Here is a 19,435-nt window from a genome sequence, read left to right on the forward strand (position 1 = left end):
AATCTAAAAAACAAACTAAGCAAACAAGAAGAACAGAGTCTAAAGCCTAGATACAGAGAGCATTTTGATGATCACCAGATGGGAGGAGGGTGTGGGGGAATGGGTGAGGAGGTGAGTGGATTACAAAGTACAAGTAGGTAGCTACAGAATAGCCATGGGCATGTAAAACACAGCATAGGAAATGGAGTAGCCAAAGAACTCATATTCATAACCCATGGCTGTGAACATGGTGTGGGGATGCCTGAGGGAGTGGGGGGCACTGAGTGGAAGGGGACAAAGGGGGAAAAATTGGGACAACTGCAATAGCATAATTAATAAAGTATAATTCAGAATTTTAAAAAAGAATATAAAGGTAGAGCAATCATTTTTATATGCTGATTATTTCTTTTAAAGTAATACTTTAAGACTGAGGCTAAATATTTTGTATATTAAATAAAATTGATCTTCTTGTTTGGAATGATTCAGGGATGATGCTGTGAATAATGAGATGAAGGGGAAAGAGGGTAATGTGTTTATTTTTCTTTTATTTATTTTTATCCTCACCTAAGGACATTTTTAAAAATTGCTTCTATAGAAACAGGAAAGGAGAAAGAAACATTGGTGTGAAAGAGAAACATTGATTGTTTGCCTCCCATACATACCCAATCATGGAACCTGCAATCCAGCCATGTGCCCTGACTGGGAATTGAACCCACAATCCTTTGGTTATGGCATGATACTCCAACAAACTGAGCCACACTGGCCAGCGCAAGGTGTGACTTTTTTTTTAAGTAATCTCTCCACCATTAGACCTAGAAGTGAAAGACTGGCCACTTAATCACTGGCAGTGTGAATTCCTGTACTGTTCTGCATAACATGCAGATAACTTGCATTTCTGTCGTTTCTTCATCAGTCTTTGTTTACTCCTTCACCAGTTCCTGACCACTGCAAGACCACATTTCATCTAAGATGGTGCTTTATTATAGTCCAGCATACTCATTTTAAATTAAATAGAATTTTCTAGTTGGGCAAAATTAAGGCTAGTGCTCTCCACTCCTTAACTAAGTGCCTTATTATATTTCTGAACAATGTTTCCCGGAGGGACCATTTTTTAAAAGACCTCACTAGGCCGTTAGTTCATGTCATAGAGATGTTTATACAACCTGAGTAACAATATTCCAGACCTGCAGATCCTATAATGCTTCCTAACTTCAGCCAAGATGTAGATCCAGTCTACATGAAGGCTGAAGAGGAGGCGTGCAGCCATGGAAACCACATTCCTTTTGTCAGAACTGGTAGCAGAAGGGCCTGGATTTGGTTGGCCCACATGCTTCTGCTTTCCTCAGATCCTACTGCGGAGAGCAGTGGGTTCCGGGAGTGGGAGGGAGTGAAGAAACAGCTTTAGGTTTGGATAACCCCAAAACTTGACTTACTGAGTGAGTTCCAATGCTTATCAAGCAGTAGTCTTAGAGAAGCCATTTCCCATTAAGCTTTGTGATTATGTCTAGGAGTATATCTGTCCTGTGATAGTTTTTAACACCTGTCTAAGCCAGCTAATCACCATTTCACCCTAGAGCCGACATCAGATGCCAAGCCCTACACTGACAACTCTCTAAATTGAAATTAATAGCATTTATGTTTTCATTATATTTTTATTTTTTTATTTTTTAATTATATTTTTATATTATTTTTTATTTAACATAGGCAGAGCTGCATCTATTTAAGACCTTAACATGTATTTTTTTTTTCATTGAACTTGTTTGAGTGAAAAAGCAAGTTTATTTAAAGGGAAATGTTAATGAAATAACAGTTCAGAATATTGTCAGAATCACAACAGTAGTATCATTATTAGGACAAAATGATTCAATTAACCCTTATTTAGTGAGCATCCCACACCTAATAAAATATGGCATCTGATAATGCAGCAAAAAGCTATAATGGAAAGAGCAGTAGACTTTTAAGTTCATTGTGTAAGTTGCAGTTTTTCCATTCATTAACATTATTACTTTGGCAAGTCGCCATTTCTTGTGCCAAATGCTATATAAAAGAAATTTTTTTTTAAGTTTCAAATGCCATGAAAAGTGAAATTTGTTGTTCTGTCAACTTACTCTGTCGTACATCACAAGCTAGTAGGTGTAGTGTGGGGGCTTAGCGCCCTGTAACATGTTTGAACTAAATGGACAGGATAGAAGTCTGGTTTTGTTCTTCACAAACATGTCAGAGAAGCAAATGTTGACTATTTTATCCAGGCTAGAAATAAATCTGTTTTGAAATGAACAGAGTTCAGTGAAAGAAATAACATTGTGGGGGACCTACTTAAATAAAAAGATCACAGAATTTTTTCCTATACAGTTGACATGTGAGCTGAAAGCTGAACCGTGAACCAGAGACAACCATAAGGGGGAAAACGGGAAAGGAGCATTTCTGTGAAGGGGCCAGCCTTTGCAAAAGGTGGAAAGAGGTTACTGTTTCCCAGCAGCAGGGCCAAATCATCAAGGCCTTTGCAGGTCATGGAGAGGGGCTTGAACTTTATTCTGAATGCTTTGGAATGCCACTGAGGAGCTTTTAAAAGACGGTTCAGTCTTCCGTATTTCAGTTTGAGTGGCCAAGCTGGTCACAGAAGTCCAGATGAGGAGTAATAGTATATTTCCTGGAATGTGGCTGTTTCATGAAACCTCCCTAACTTTTCCCAATTCACCCTTGGTCCTTAAAGTCCCTTCCCTCCCCAGCAACTCAGGTGACTCCTATGTCATTTATGCTATTATGCTTTAATACTGTTTTGCATTATTCTCCAACCATATCAGAACCACATCTTATTTAATCTTTGAATTGCCCACAAAACTTACTACTGTGTCTTCCTTCTAGTAGATGTTCCATATATATTTGTTAAATGAGTAAAAACACAAGTTTGGTGGTCTCATCAGGCATCCGTTTGGTGCCTCAGAACCAGCTGGGAGATTTAAAATATGGATGCCAGGGCCACACCCCCAGAGATTCTGATTCACACGGTTCGTTCTATTTGTTATAAAACTCCCAGGTGATTCCAAAGTGCAGTTGGGATGGAAAACCAGGAGACTGGGCTGATTTGGGTGGGATTACCTAGGAGTGTCGTGCTCATCCCACCCCTTTAATTGCCTATATATTGGCCTTTTCCTCATGAATGTTGAAGGCATGACAGAAATGCCCTGGTTTTCTGGACATCAAAGTTATTCAAAATAATGAGTATGGAATCTCTTGTCGGGGGTAGTTAGACATTCAGCATTATTATACTACTGATCTAGGTCTTTAGGTTTCACTTTCTAGGCATGCTGTCAATTAGCTTTCCTTAGGAAGAAGACAATAAATTACTGTTTTTCACTAGATATCTGGAGTTGGACTTTTTTTATTAACTGTGGACCCCAAAAACCTCTAAACAAGGAAGGAATTAAAACGTGACTTCATCAAGAACAGAACTCAGAAAGGCTGGCAGTTGTGTGTTTGTGCAAGTGTTTTGACTTCAGGAGGGGGAGTCTTTATTTAACTCTGTATAATGTGTATATAATACTATAATTTTAAGACGCCTGCTTCAAAATAGAAACTGGGGTGATGGAAATAATAACAATAAACAAAAATTAAACTGAACCAGGCTCAGTGCCCAGGAAAACTACCCAGATTCCAAGAACTGGGCAAGGGATAAATCAGTAGGAGAGAAAAGGCAGAAATGGATGGAGTTAGAACTACCCCCATTAAAAATGACTGCTCTGCAGTGTGATCGCTGTTGAGCAGGTCTGTGGGGCATTTGTTGTGTGGGTGGGGTTCCTGGGCTTCTCATTGCCATAACAAGGTTCCAATGGAACTTGCCTTTCTAAGATGTCAGTGCTAGACATGCCAACAATCACAGTAATCTTGCATTGTGTTGGAGTTTTTATAATGCTGTGCACTACTTGGAAGTAAATGGACCAGAAGGAAAAATAGGAGTTCATGACAGCTTTAGTTAAAGTTGCAAGAAAATGTTCATGTTTCCCAGGATGCCAAAATATCGGGTGATTTACATAAACAATGGAGGAAATCCTTTTTGTGTTTCGGGGTGTGTGTCTACTACAGGAACCCATGTTTTCCTGTTATTGAAAAGCATTCTTTAATCTTTTAAGCACATTTTAAGACCTGCATATATTCCAGATGTGTCGTTTAACGTTAAGACACAAGAGCAGGACATGACTATCAGAGAAACCTATTAGATTTCCCTTTGTGTCGTAGCAGACACAAAAAAATAAATGAATTGAATTAAATGTATGGCCAGAGCCCTGAGCCTACTGGTAATAGTTATTCCTAATGGAACTTAACAGGCCTATACTTGGAGCTGTAGGCCAGAGAGGCCATTTGTGAGTAGAAGACAGTAACTTTCCTGTGATTGTGGTTGTTAGGGGGATGATGACTTTTAACCATGAAAGTAAATGTAATTGGTGTGAAATGTTCAGAAGCTTTTAGCCAAATATAACTGAAATAATGGGTAATAAACCTAAGCATTATTTGATTTTAAAAAAACATTTGCTAAATTCTGGTTATCAGCAAAGAGGTGAGATTGTACTGAAGTCATAAAAACAGTGTTCAGTCCTGGAACCGCAGGGACTCTCAGCAGACCTAAAGACAGGGTCCCCCTCTTTCATTCTCCTCTTGGTCCTGCTTTCATGACCTGGACCCTTCAATGCAGTAAACTCTGGCACACCTGAAAGGACAGTCTTCTTACCACCAACCAGGATGGGTGTGGGTGCTTTCTGTCCTTCATCCCTCAAGCTTTCTCTTTGCCATCTACTGGGCAGCTGCATAGTTATCTGAATATGTGGAATCTGTGGGGTTATTTGAAACAAAGAGTCATGGAAATGAAGAACAAACTGACTGTGACCAGAGGGGAGGGGGGAGGGGAATAACAGGGGAAAGGAAAGGAAGGGTCAAGTCAAGGAACATGTAGAAAGGACCCCATGGGCAAAGCCAATGGGGGGAAGGATTGAATGTGGGAGGTGGGGGGTGGGTAGGACAGGAGAGAGTAATGGGGGGGAAATGGGGACAACTGTAATTGAATACTAAAAAAGGAAATAAAAATAAAAATATACATTCAAAACTTTAAAAAAGAGGAAAAAAACAAAAAGTATGTGTCACTGAAGCACAGTCTTATTAGGATAGCATTCATTATGACAGGTAGTGCTTTCCACTCTTCCTAGTTCCTGTTGTAGCATCATTTCTGTTCAATCTTATAATTTCTACAGACAAGGCTCTTAGGAGCTTCTGGGAAAACTCTTTCAAAGCACTTGATTACCTCCCCACCCTTGAATCTCTAAGTCATGAGATAAGTAGATGTACAACCATTCCAAGTGACTCCCTCCTGGTGGCTGGTGCTTGACTTCTGTCTGAGAGGTGACACTCCATTGTCAGTCAGCATGACTAAGTCTGAGAGAAGGAACTGTCCTGGTCCTGCCCATGTGGTGACCTCAGGAATTCTTATTGGTGGGAGGAGGCACCCAGAATGCCGGATACAGTCATAATCAGATGCCAACTCGATACAAACTGGACTATGTTTTAAAGCCAAACCGTTCCCTTTTTTAATGAGGTATTACTCCTTGTCCCTGAAACATGAAATATTTACACTGGACTATAAAATTAGAAATATGCATTATAGTTCCTTAGGGGAGTAACTAACCTCCACTTCCTCTAAAATTCAGCCTTTCCCAATGACCCCTACCTGGTACCTGTCAGCCCTGTATGCTTCTTTCTCTGAAGTTGGTTATTGTACATTTGCAGCCTCCATTAAAGGTGCTTGGTGTTGTTCAGTTAAGTTGTACTCACTGGGAATGGATGAAGACATAAACAGCGCAGCCCTTACAATTATAATTGTATTGTAACTGCTTGAGAGTAGAGATTATAACTTCTATATCTTTTGAGTTTATTCCCCCTCACCAAAAGCACACATATCATTCTCTTGAGATACACATTTGTGTATGTATTTTTCTTCTCTCCCTCTCATTCTGCATATGCATGTAGGTGTGAGATAAAAGCACTACTAGCAGGGGAAGCAAACCAACTTGCACACCCACTAACTCGAGTGGTCTTTTCTTGGCAGTGACAAACAAGAAACCCACACAGGCATCCATTACAAAGGTCAAACAGTTTGAAGGTTCCACGTCGTTTGTGCGGAGATCACAGTGGATGCTTGAGCAGCTCCGCCAGGTGAATGGCATCGATCCTAATCGGGTGAGTGACCTGTCGAGTGCTGAGTGACAGCACTCTCTTCACGCAATGACTCTTCCATTGACCTTGGCAGTGGTGGTGGCTGTCTGAGCTGTTTTTTCACGAAGCTATTTCTCTATTTCAGTTATGTGACTAAGACTTTCTGATTTCTGTGCCCTTCTTACAAGGGAATTACAAATATTTTCATCATGTTTGATGCAGGAACATAAAGGGATGCAGGCCGAAGAAATGCCACCTCCAGTAATATGTTTATCAGCAAAGTGCAAAGACTAGATCTCAGATATCATGTCTGTGGTTATCAATATGAAAAACCATGCTTATCCATGCTTTCTTTATCTCCTCATGCCACAAATGATGAGGTTTATTTACTTAAATAAATAAATAGTACTTTAAAGTTTGGGAGCCTATTGGATTTAATATGAGAAATATTTTGTGGTAGAGTTATTTATTCAAAATACATTACCCTTTTTTGCATGTAAATTCTAACTGTATACTAAAATAATGAGGGGGTCTTTACTTGTCAAAGGTTAGGGGCAAGATTAATATGGTTTAGTGCTGAAGGAATTATGTTCCAAGTAATTGGGAGGGGGATGTGTAGTCTGAATTCTGAAACAAGTCAATGTGTGGTAGGCTATAGGGACTTCTGTGATACTACCTTCCTAGGGACATCTGTTAATACTGTAAAACCTGAGGTCTGCTCAATAAACAGAAAGGTGGATTCTCCATGCACCTGGATGCTAATAAAGATGAGCCCTATGTTTAGGATCAAAGTTTAGAAAGATGTGTTAGCCTTTAAGAGTCTTTTGTTGGGCATAGGTAGAAGCAGCAGTTTTTGTACATTGAGATCAATAGTTATTTTACTGTTTTTTCCAGGATTCTGCAGAGTTTGATTTGTTGTTTGAAAATGCTTTCGACCAGTGGGTAGCCAGCACAGCCTCAGAAAAATGCACCTTCTTCCAGATCCTCCATCACACCTGCCAGAGGTACCTCACGGACAGGAAGCCAGAGTTTATTAACTGCCAATCCAAAATCATGGGAGGTAAGTAGGCATTTGTATGACTTCAGTCACCCTGTTTCCTTAGACTCACTTTTACATAAAAAGTTAGGTGTTCCACAGCATAAAGGCAAAAAAAGAAAAGAAAAGAATCAAGGTACTAGACTGTATGAGAATCATGTTGGGTGGTTCATTGTATGCCCAGTCTGCACACAGTGGTGTGTTTTCACACAGTGGTGTGTTTTCACACTTACCCACAATCTGGTCTCATGAGAAGAATGAGCCACTTAGCTGAGATTGTACTATAAGAATAAACCTGTTCCTCTATTAGAAAAACCTTTCAGTTTGGTTTCTTTACTACCATTTCCATAATTTTATTGCAGAATGCTGTTTTCTGGGTTGCTTTTTCACGTCACTTCTCAAGATATTTTACAAATATTAGTGTAAAAATTGTTACAGATGTCATCCCTTTCTTTCAAATAGCTTTTATTTCTTGAATGGCATGCAGAGCCGAGTCAGGATGAGCTCTGTAAGCCAGCCTTGAGGGCCAAGTGCCAGAATTGGCAACTTAATGAGAAACATTTAAGTGGGTGCTTAACACATTTCTTTTAAGTGGAATTTCTTTTTAGGGAATTGAAACTGTGCTAAAAATAAACAAGCCTTGCCAGTCACTCTGTGTGTTGGAGAACAGTATTTACATTGTTGGCCTTTTCACTGACCTGATCTCCTGATTTTGAAAGAATTGTTTTTTAATTCACCAAATTCATCTTAATCAAGGGTCAAATGAGAGTCACATTAGAGACATTACATATGATCTTTGACCCGTATATATCTTCATATGAACATGGGACAGAACTCCATCATTCTGCCCCAGTAACTGACATACTCATTGTCATTTTGCCATTAGTCTGCTAGATGTTGTATGGAGAAGACACTGTCCAGTTATTATTATTCACTGACATGTTAGTATTTCTCTTAAACAGGAACTTGCTTATATCATAAGATCCTTGACTGGTCTTTCTTGGGCATTGATATACAGTTGTCTTATAGTTTCTCTGTTTAGCGCTAGAAAAATATATCAGAGGTGATAAATGTTGCATCTTGACTCCAGCATGGCCAGATGTTAGACACAAATGTTAAAAGGAAAGGGACTAGCCAACACTAACTCCTTCCTATTTAGAAAATGTCTGTGGCATCAGTGCTTATCAAATGAATCCTGCGTGGACAGTCCAGCCTTGGCAGACTTGGCAGAAGGTCAGGGCATACCAGGCTTAGGCCCACAGAAGGCCACATGAGAATGGACAGTGCCTGCTAGGAAGCATTCTCCCCACTCGTGTCAGTATGCTTGCTAGCTTGCTTGGCTAGCACTTAAGCATAGAGTCTCCTCTAAAACTAATGTGACAGTTAGGGATAGGAATAGGGTTTGGGAAGGTTTATGTTTTAAATCAGTTGAAATCTCACTACCTTGAGATAGCCAACAGTGACATTTTGATGGCCTCTTTGATGACATACATTCCACTGTGTGCATGTATTGAATATATATGTACATAAATATATGCATACATATATACATATATAATAAATGCACAGACACAAAGAACATTTATTGTTGATAAGATTATTATTTACTAAAAAAGTGAATTATATTTTTACACTTAAACCACTCTTTAAGTTATCAGAAACACAAACATACACACAAAAGGAAGTATAGCCCCTCTTCTAAATCAAATCCCAAGACCTTTAAGTGACATACAGTACCCTTTGACAAAACAAATCTGTCCTACTCTGAGAAACAAAAAAATAATAATAATAAAATAAAACTAATGTGACATTATGAATTTGAAGTTTCTCTGTTGTCCTTGGAGACAGACTCCCCGAGAACATTTCACTTATCTACATTCTATCCTGAGCACAGAGCAACCATGGGAACTTGCTCATTTCCTCAGGATGGAAATGTGAGGCAGAAGCCAGAGGGCAACAAGCTCACTCCACTGCCCTTGCAAAGGAAAGGAGCCACCCCTTTCCTGCTAAGGGTAGGGACTGTTTTGATGGCTCTTCTCTTCCTCCTCCCCTAAGGGAGGGCACTAGGCAGTCCCTCTTTTCTGTTGTCTCTGAAGTTCTCATTTCTTCTCACAACAGGTTTTTTCATTATTTTATTCATTCTTGGCTCATCATCCAATTGTACAACAAATAGGTACTTAGTACCTACTCTGTGCTAGTCACTGTGCTACCTCCTAGATATGGAGAATAGTTCTATATCTGGTCTCTTTATGGACCTTAATTGCCCCCACCCAAATCCCAAGCTGCAGATCCGCAATAGCCTTTCTGTGTGCTCTTCATTTACCTTCTTGAGTATCCTCAGACCTCCCCACACAGTCCCACCAGCCGCTTCTGTTAGCCATTGACCCAGCCCTTCATATGTCTTCCAGTGCCCTGTGAACCCCAAATTACACAGAGTTCAGACAGGAATCCATATATCCAATGTTCAGTTGTTGCCATGTGTATTGGATAAATCTAAAGATTGATTCCCTGCATTAAGATAGTAAGTTAATGATAAACCAGGCAGTGAGGGACAAATACCATATGATCTCACCTTTAACTAGAACATAATCAACAGAAAAAAAAAGCAAACAAAATATAACGAGACATTAAAGTTAAGAACAATCTAACAATAGCCAGAGGGGAGGGGGGAAGGGACAGTGGGGAGAAGGGTTTTCAGGAACTGCTATAAAGGACACACAGACACAAGCAAGGGGGAGGGTGGAAGTGGGGGAGGGAGGTGGGTTTGGCTGGGTTGGGATAGAGGGGTGGGGAGAAAATGCAGACAACTGTAACTGAACAACAATAAAATAATTTTTTTTTTAAAAAAAGATAGTAAGTTAATGAGACCAAGTTCCAGAATTGGCTCTGCCTCTTGTGACTGCAGATTTATCTATCAACTTTGTCAAACCTCAGTTTTCCCAAGTGTAGAATGTGGAAGTTAGGCTAGATAGTATCTAAAATCCCTTCCAGTTCTATCATTTTCAGAATCTGTAATACCTAAAGTGTAACTTTATTATTTATGTTAATCACTTTTGAATTTAAGTATCAAAAACTTTAGTGACTGCATTTGGTCCTGGATTCCAAAGGAAAGCAAGAATTTTGAATTAGGTATGTTGTCATTTGTTGGCAGCACACAAGTCCTTAATGAGTGCAGCCTGCCTTGTTTAAACAGTTGCTTATCCTTGATAACACTTGTACCAACACACCCTAATAAATTAGCATTCTGATTAGTCTTCCTTTCTCCCGGTTATCACAATTACTAAAAAGTTGGGTGGTTCTCAGGTCACTACATTCTGACTCCTTTCACTTTTGGAGTACCTACCCCATCTTCAGATCTTCATTTTAGATGAGATCTGTTCCCAGTTTCACAGTATCTTTTGGTCTCTTTTCATAGTCCTAGATACAGTGTTTTGTATACTGTGCAATGTGGTAGTTTTTGTGATTTTAGAGAACTAATATTGGTGTTGGTTTGCTGCCCTCCACCAGGTTCTTTACAAGTTATCTCATTTAACTTTTACTGTAGCCTTTGGAAATATAATTTATTATCTCCATTTTACAGAGAAGGAAATAGAATCAGAGACATTATTAAATAGTTCACCAATGGTCACATAGTTGGCAGAGATAATATTCAAACATAGGCTCACTATTCTCTAAGGGCGCCTTCCTCAGGACCACTGAGTGCCATGCTCCAGGGAATACCAATGGTGTCATCTTTGGTATGAAGACTGCCCCCCTGGAGTTGGGCAAGAATCTTTTAAAATATTTTAGCCAGCATATTCCTAGGTATTAAACAATACCTAGGTAAGAAAACAGGGCCAGAAATTATGGGTAGTTTTAACTTTTTCCCTAGTTTTATCACAAGTATATAATGAAGATAACTCTTAAGCAAGTTTTTTTGACCTAAGAATGATGGAGTCACCAGGGACCTTTAAAATCATTTCACTTTTGGGTTTTTTTATTTGTTTGTTTTTGTGTATCAGAACTTCATTATGTTAAAGAGATGAAAGTGAGGCTATTTTAGTGAATAGGGAAGATGATGGCACCAGTCTGGGAATACGTCTCAGGTGTTCTGCATCTGGTCCAATCCTGTCATTGGGAACACTGAGGTCCACTGAATCCCAATGACTTTCCCAAGATCAGAGGACTGGGAGCGAGTCTGTGTGACTACTATTGAACTACACTTCTTTTATTTTTTTTATTTTTATTTTTTAATTGTAACAATAAACTTTTATTGTAAATGTTAAAATGAGTCAAACTGTTTAAAACCATTTCATTTTCAACTCAAACTTCAGTCATGGCATTTTTTTTTTTGGTTCATTTTGGTTTTGATTTTTGCTTTCTTTTTTTGCTTTTCTTTTTTATATGGGTAATTGGTTTATTTAAGAAGTGCAATTAAAATCACAATTGCTATTATCAAAAAATAATCTAATTCCTAAAGCCTAGAATGCAAAATAAAATTCTGCTAAATACATATTTGACTAATGTGAGGCTAATTCACCAGTATTAAGGACCACTGTATATTTAGTACACCTGTGGTCTTATCATTTAATCTTCATAATGATCTTTTTTTTAATTAAACTTTTTTTTAATTGCTGTTCAGTTACAGTTGTCTGCATTTTCTCCCCACCCCTCAACCCCACCCCAGCCAAACCCACCTCCCTCCCCCACCTCCACCCTACCCCTTGATTTTGTCCATGTCTCCTTTATACTAGTTCCTGAAAACCCCACTCCCCACTATCCCCTCCCCACTCCTCTCTGGTTATTGTTAGATTGCTCTTAACTTCAATGTCTCTGGTTATATTTTGTTTGCTTTTTTCTTCTGTTGACTAGGTTCCAGGTAAAGGTGAGATCATATGGTATTTGTCCCTCACCGCCTGGCTTATTTCACTTAGCATAATGCGCTCCAGTTCCATCCATGCTGTCTCAAAGGGCATAAGCTCCTTCTTTCTCTCTGCTGCATAGAATTCCATTGTGTAAATGTAACATAGTTTTTTGAGCCACTCATTTGCTGATGGGCACTTAGGTTGCTTCCAGTAATTGGCTATTGTAAATTGTGCTGCTATGAACATTGGGGTGCATAGGTCCTTCTGGATTGGTGATTCAGGGTTCTTAGGGTATAATCCCAGCAGCAGAATTGTTGGGTCAAAAGGCAGTTCCATTTTTAGTTTTCTGAGGCAATTCCATACTGTTTTCCACAGTGGCCTCACCAGTCTGCATTCCCACCAACAATGTACTAGGGTTCCCTTTTCTCCACATCCTCTCCAACATTTGTTGTTGATTTGTTTATGTTGGCCACTCTGACTGGTGTGAGGTGGTACCTCATTGTGGTTTTAATTTGCATCTCTCTGATGGCTAGTGATGCTGAGCATCTTTTCATATGTCTCTGGGCCCTCTGTATGTCTTCCTTGGAGAAGTATCTGTTCAAGTCCTTTGCCCATTTTTTAATTGGGTTGTTTGTCTTCCTGGAGTGGAGTCGTTTATATATTTTGGAGATCAGACCTTTGTTTGAGGTATCATTGAACCACACTTCTTTTAAAATACCAGTTCAAATAGGATTATCACTTAAGTATCTACAGTTCCATGCAGTTCTTCTCTCATCTGTATTGTGTGTACATGCCACATGACAGATTTTTCTTTTTCCCTTGGGGAGAGTCAGTTACACAGAAATAAATTGTGTGGAATGTCTGAAATTCTCCTTCCAAACATATTTTCTTATCTCCAGAGGACAGACTGGGAAGCTTTGATCCTCTGATGCCGGCTACAGGATCCAGGGGACCTCTGTAAAGTCTACACGGCTGCATGGAGGCCCGCAGCCACTGGAAGAGGGCAGGATGCTCTAGCCAGTGTGAGGGGGAAGCAGTGGTTTCTTCTCATGCCTCTGTCAGCATCCCTTCTTCTCTGGACGGCTGGAGGACCAGTAAGCTAGGACACAGTCCTCAAGCCATGGTCATTCCTAGCCTTCACTCTGCCTCTCTTTTAGTTCATTAAAGTTCAAAAATGCAAAGCCATTCATTTGGTTGCTGTGTCCCTAAGTTACCAAGCAACCTATAGACATGGAAGGCAGAGGGGTGGAGCCAGTCTGACTGCTAAAAGTGAAGTCTTAGGTTCAAGTAGGTCATACTTACTTCCTCTGAGATGGTAGCTTTGTTCTCTCTGTTTATTGTAAACAAGATGATTTTATATTGTTACATATGTGATAATACATTTGTACTTCAAAGATGCTTCAGATTTAATCACATGTGTCAAACTTTAGACTCCAGAAAGGAGACTTGTATTCAACTAAATCATTTCAAAGAAACATGTTCTGCCTCAAACAGTAGCACCGGTTTAGATAATGTATCCCAAGGGGGACTTTATTCTTCTGCGTTCTTCATTCCTCTCAGTAAAATGTGAGGAAATCCTATATGGTTCCCCATTGATATATTATTTACACTGAACTTTTGTAGTGATTACTGTTGATCTGTTATTTTTCTTTTTTTTAAACTAATACTGTGAACTATGGAAATCTTTTTTAAAAATATTTTTTAGAGAGAAGAGAAGGGAGGGAGAAGGAGAGGGAAAGAAACATCAATGCGTGATTACCTCTTGTGCACACCCTACTTGGGACCTGGCCTGCAACCCATGCGTGTGCCCTGACTGGGAATTGAACCAGCTACCCTTTGGTTCGTAGGCTGGCACTCAATCCACTGAGCCACACCAGCCAAAGCTGAACTACGGAAATATTTAGTGGTATCTGCAACTTCTGTGTTAGAACCACAAAGTAGATTCTTTACAAACCTGTTTTCTTTTTCAATAAGTGTTATAAATTATTTGCAAGAAATAAATGCTATATTCTTCAAGGCATGGATCTGTACAAACTGAACAATGTCCTAGTATTTTCTTGAACTCTAAGATGAGAGCCCCAAAACCCTTGGGTAATTCGTTCAGATACCTCTTACTCTTTCACTTGTTTTAATACAGGTCATCCTTCAGCGAGCCCTGCCTGTATTGTCTGAGGCCCAGTTGTACATTTCCTCATGACTCCATAAGCATTTACTCAGCACCATGTGCCTGTGGATATCCAACAACAAAGTAGGCACCTTTGTCAACTTTACTCACCTTTCTGGGGGACATCAGATGTAAACGTGTATAGAACACAATGCAGTAACACCAAGCTGATCCCTGAGCTGCATTTTAAAGGATGGTTAGCAGTTGCCAGATAGATAAGGGCAGGATGAAAAGAGCTCTTTCTTAGTGTAACAGTTAATCCTGACAATTTTATTTAATGTTAGCTGTATTCAGAATTTGGAATGTGGCAGGATATATTTCCATGAAACAGGCTATTTTGAAGTTCTACCCTCATCAAAAGGTATTTCTTAAGCACTACCCATTTGGGTACAGCCCTTCAAATGACGCAGACTTCTAAGCTCTAGTAGAATTCCAGGGACACATGTCTCTGATGTCTTGTTCATAGCGGTCTGGCCCTCCCATTGGTGTGCTAAAGGGAAACTAAATGGCTTTAATCTGGATTCCCTTCAGATGGAATAGAATCTTAAGATTCAAAGTGTGGCTTTGTATTATACTTTTCTTCCAAACAATGCAAGGTCATCCCTGGGTGAGATGTGCAAATATTTCACCTATGAGTGCTCCCGCTTGGGCACATGTAAGGTGAGGTAATACATAAAATATAAAATGAGTGTGTGTTCGTAACAGGGTTCTTATAAAAGAAAAAGTGATCAACGTGGTCATTCTTACTTCCAACATATTAGTATAGTATGCTGCACGATGATATTTCGGTCAACAACAGACTGCATGTACAATGGTGGTCCCATAAGAATATAATGGAGCCAGAAAATTCCTATTGCCTAATGACATCACAATCATCCTAATGTAGTCCAATGTATTACTCACAGGTTTGTGGGGATTCTGGTGAAAAGAAACCTACAGCTGCTAACAGTTATATAAAAGTATAGCCCATAATATTATGTACACTATGTAATATTTGATATGTAAACAACTATGTTATTGGTTAATGTATTTACTACACTTTTTTTAAAACCCTCACCCGAGGGAGAGCCAAGATGGCGGCGTAGGTAGACACACTGCGCCTCCTCGCACAACCAGAACTGACAGAAAATCGAATGGCAAGGAAGTCCAACACCAAGGAAATAAAAAATAAACATTCATCCAGACCGGTAGGAGGGGCAGAGATGGGCAGCCGGGGCAGAGGGGACTCACGTGGCCATGGCGGACCGAGACTGGCGGAGTGTGGGACAAACAGGGCACGCAGTCTGACCACTAGCAGATCCTGTGGCCCCACATTCGCGCACAGATAAACCGAGAGGCCGGACTCAGAGTGGTGGAGAACGGGGCAGGCAGAGCGGCGGGTAACACCACGCGGCCCCATACTCGCGCACAGATAAACTGGACAAACGGCGGGGAATGAAGCAGACCACGCAACCCAGGCAAACCTCTGATTGAAAATGCCCGTGGTGGGTGGGGTGGCAGCAGGAGAGACTCCCAGCCTCACAGGAGAGGTCCTTGGAGAGACCCACAGGGGCCTAGGGCGTGCACAAGCCCACCCACTTGGGAAACAGCACCAGAGGGGCCCAGTTTGATTGTGGGTAGCAGAGTGAAAGATTGAAATCAGGAGGAGAGTGACGCGGGCGCCATTGCTCCCTCTCGGCTCCTCCCCCACATATAGTGTCACAGCCCAGATACCAGCATTACCCCACCCCAGGAACACCTAAGGTTCCACCCCTTTAAGTAACAGACGTGCCAATACAAAAAAAAAAAAATGGCCCAAATGACAGAACACTTCAAAGCTCCAGAAAAAATACAACTAAGCGAGGAAGAGGGAGCCAACCTATCGGATGCACAGTTCAAAACACTGGTTATCAAGACGCTCACAGAATTGGTTGAATTTGGTCGAAAAGTAGTTGAAAAACTGAAGGCTATGCTAAGAGAAATCAAGGAAAATGTACAGGGAACCAATAGTGATGCAAAGGAAACTGGGACTCAAATCAACGGTGTGGACCAGAAGGAAGAAAGAAACATCCAACCAGAAAAGAAGGAAGAAACAAGAATTCGGAAAAATGAGGAGAGGCTTAGGAACCTCCAGGACATCTGGAAACATTCCAACATCCGAATTATAGGGGTGCCAGAAGAGGAGAGGAAGAACAAAAAATTGAAAACTTATGTGAATAAATAATGAAGGAGAACTTCCCTAATCTGGCAAAGGAAATAGACTTCCAGGAAGTCCAGGAAGCTCAGACAGTCCCAAAGAAGCTGGACCCAAGGAGGAACACACCAAGGCACATCATCATTACATTACCCAGGATTAAGCAGAAGGAGAGAATCTTAGAAGCAGCAAGAGAAAAGAACACAGTTACCTACAAAGGAGTTCCCATAAGACTGTCAGCTGATTTCTCCAAAGAGACCTCACAGGAAAGAAGGGGCTGGCAAGAAGTATTCCAAGTCATGAAAGGCAAGGACCTACATCCAAGATTGCTCTATCCAGCAAAGCTATCATTTAGAATGGAAGGGCAGATAAAGTGCTTCTCAGATAAGGTCAAGTTCAAGGAGTTCATCATCACCAAGCCCTTATTGTATGAAATGTTAAAGGGACTTACCTAAGAAAAAGAAGATAAAAAAATATGAGCAGTAAAAATGACAGCAAACTCACAGTTATTAACAACCACACCTAAAACAAAAACAAGAGCAAACTAGGCAAACAATTAGAACAGGAACAGAACCATAGAGATGGAGATCACATGGAGGGTTGTCAATAGGGGAGCGGGAGGGGGAGAGGGAGGGAAAGGTACAGAGAATAAGTAGCATAGATGATAGGTGGAAAATAGACAGGGGGAGGGTAAGAATAGTGTAGGAAATGTAGAAGCCAAAGAACTTATAATTATGACCCATGGACATGAACTATATGGGGGGAATGTGGGAGGGAGGGGGTGGGCAGGATGGAGTGGAGTGAGGAGGGGGAAATGGGACAACTGTAATAGCATAATCAATAAATATATTTTTTTAAAAAATCCTCACCCAAGAATATATTTATTTATTTTAGAGTAAAAGGAAGAGGGGATGGAAGGGGAAGAGAGAGAGAGAAACCAGTCCATTGCCCTATACACACCCCAACCAGGTATTGAACATGCAACCTAGGTATGTGCCCTGACCAGGGATCAAACCTGCAATCTTTGGTGCACAGGACAATGCTCCAACCAACTGAGCCACCCAGCCAGGGCTATACTATAATTCTTATCATGATTATAAAGTGCACTTTCTACTTATAAAAACGGTTGCTGTAGAAGAGCATGCTGTGTCACACCAGCAGCCTCGTGTGCTCCACATTTACTGCATCTCTTAATTGCATCATTTTCTCTTGTGTTTGACTTACTATTGTTTGTTTTGTAAAATGAGTGTAGCCTGAGTGTACAGTGTTTATAAAGTCCACAGTAGTGTACAGTAATGTCCCAGGTCTTCACACTCACTCACCACTCACTCACCAACTCACTCAAAGCAACTTCCAGTCCTGCAGGCTCCATTCATTGCAGTGCCATATACAGATGGACCATATTTTATCTTTTCTACCATATTTTTGTTGTACCTTTTCTGTGTTTAGGCACACAAATATTTACCATTGTGTTGCAATTGCCTACAGTATTCAGTACTGTAACATGCTGTACAGCTTTGTGGCCTAGGAGCAGGAGGCTCTACCCTATAGCCTCACTGTGTAGTAGGCAGAATATCTAGGCTTGTATCACTGCACTTCAGGGTGTTTGCACAATGATGAAATCACCTAACACTGCATTTCTCAGAACATATTCCATTGGTAAGTGGTGTTATGACTCACTGTACTTTAATTTTTATATTTTTCCTTCTATTTTAGTATTTTCTGTCAATGAATAATGGCTTTGTGGGGTGTGAACCTCACACTTCTACACATGCTCCCACCAAGGCTTATTTCTTAAAAATAAATTCATCTGTAATTTTGCCCTGATTTGGGATCAGAGATCATAATTCACATAAGAGTTCAGTTGTATTAAAACTGCCGTATTGCTGCCTCTTGATGCTGACGTGGAAATGCAGCACGGAAGGGGGGCCACCCTGCCTAGCTGGTTCACTGATGTGAGAGGGCCATGAAGTGTTCCTTATAGTTCTTTAAATCAGGGAGTACATGTCAAAGGTCCTCTAGTGACAGTTTTTGTTATCCTTGAAGAAGTAACAAAATAGCACACTTCAGTTGTCTTCCACCATGGTACAAACCAGGAAAATGATTCATGAGGATCTTGCCCAAGATCCCACAGCAAATAAGGGATAGAGCTAGTGCTTCCATCAAGGCCAGTCCCTTATTCCCTGACTTACAGGTTCCCTTAACAAGCACAAGTCTCTTTCTTATATTGATTCAACTAAGCAAAGAGGAGGTAATACCATTTGACAATATATAGGGGTGGGTAAAAGTGATGCGGATCCCGGCCAGCAGGATCCATTGTGGTTGCAATATTCAAATACACACAGACTACAGAAATCCTGTGGAGGAAAAGGGATGGCGCGGCCACTCCCTCAAGAGGAGAGGGCCTGACCCTTGCCTTGACAGGCTATTATTGTTTTTCTAGGCCCCTTACATCAAAGATGGTCCTCCTTTACTATGCAAAGGTTTGTTTTGGGTGGTTATCTTTTGCAGACAAAGGAGAGGGTGTCTCTGAATACATCAAAGGAGGATATTTGCAATGTAAAAGGAGAAATGGTCGAAACAGGCTATGCTCCATACCTGGAAAGTCTAGCCCAGATTTTAGGAAGATAAAGATACTCAGTAAACATTTGCTACCTCAGGGTGAGGGAGTTTTAGCAAGAGCAAGTCTCATAGCAGTCTGGGTACAATGCAGGCCTGATTTCCCACTGGAGAACCTATCCATGGACACGGGTCCTGCCCACCAACCTTGCTCCCCACTGGCTTTTCCGAGTGGGGGCTGAGCCACATTTCCCATGCTTGGAACAGTTCCCCACATAAAAGTAGGTTATAATAACAAATAATACAATAATTAATAAATAATATAAAAATAAACTGTTTCATATACTCACAACTGTAAACCTCCTTTTGCCTACCTCTGTATCTATGAGGATCAAATTAGAAATTCTGTTTGAAAGTTCTCCATAAATGACTTTTAATTGTATTTAACTGCGTGTATACACCATATACATGTATACACA

The 19,435-nt window shown here is 40.4% G+C and overlaps 1 protein-coding gene across 7 annotated transcripts in view; it reads left to right on the forward strand.

Annotated features, from left to right (window-relative positions):
* Nucleotides 1-19,435, forward strand: part of STXBP6 (syntaxin binding protein 6) — a 288,123-nt gene that overhangs the window by 212,275 nt on the left and 56,413 nt on the right. For 6 of the 7 annotated variants that reach the window (XM_053928007.2, XM_053928009.1, XM_053928010.1 and 3 more), the window contains 2 exons: nt 6,074-6,204; nt 7,075-7,240. In XM_053928007.2, coding sequence (XP_053783982.1) covers nt 6,074-6,204; nt 7,075-7,240 — 297 coding nt within the window. Of the gene's footprint in view, nt 1-6,073; nt 6,205-7,074; nt 7,241-12,959; nt 14,622-19,435 lie in introns of those variants that run through there. The other variant, XM_053928008.2, reaches the window with a different exon arrangement.

The sequence above is a fragment of the Desmodus rotundus genome, chromosome 7, assembly GCF_022682495.2.
Source record: "Desmodus rotundus isolate HL8 chromosome 7, HLdesRot8A.1, whole genome shotgun sequence".
Classification (NCBI taxonomy): domain Eukaryota; kingdom Metazoa; phylum Chordata; class Mammalia; order Chiroptera; family Phyllostomidae; genus Desmodus; species Desmodus rotundus.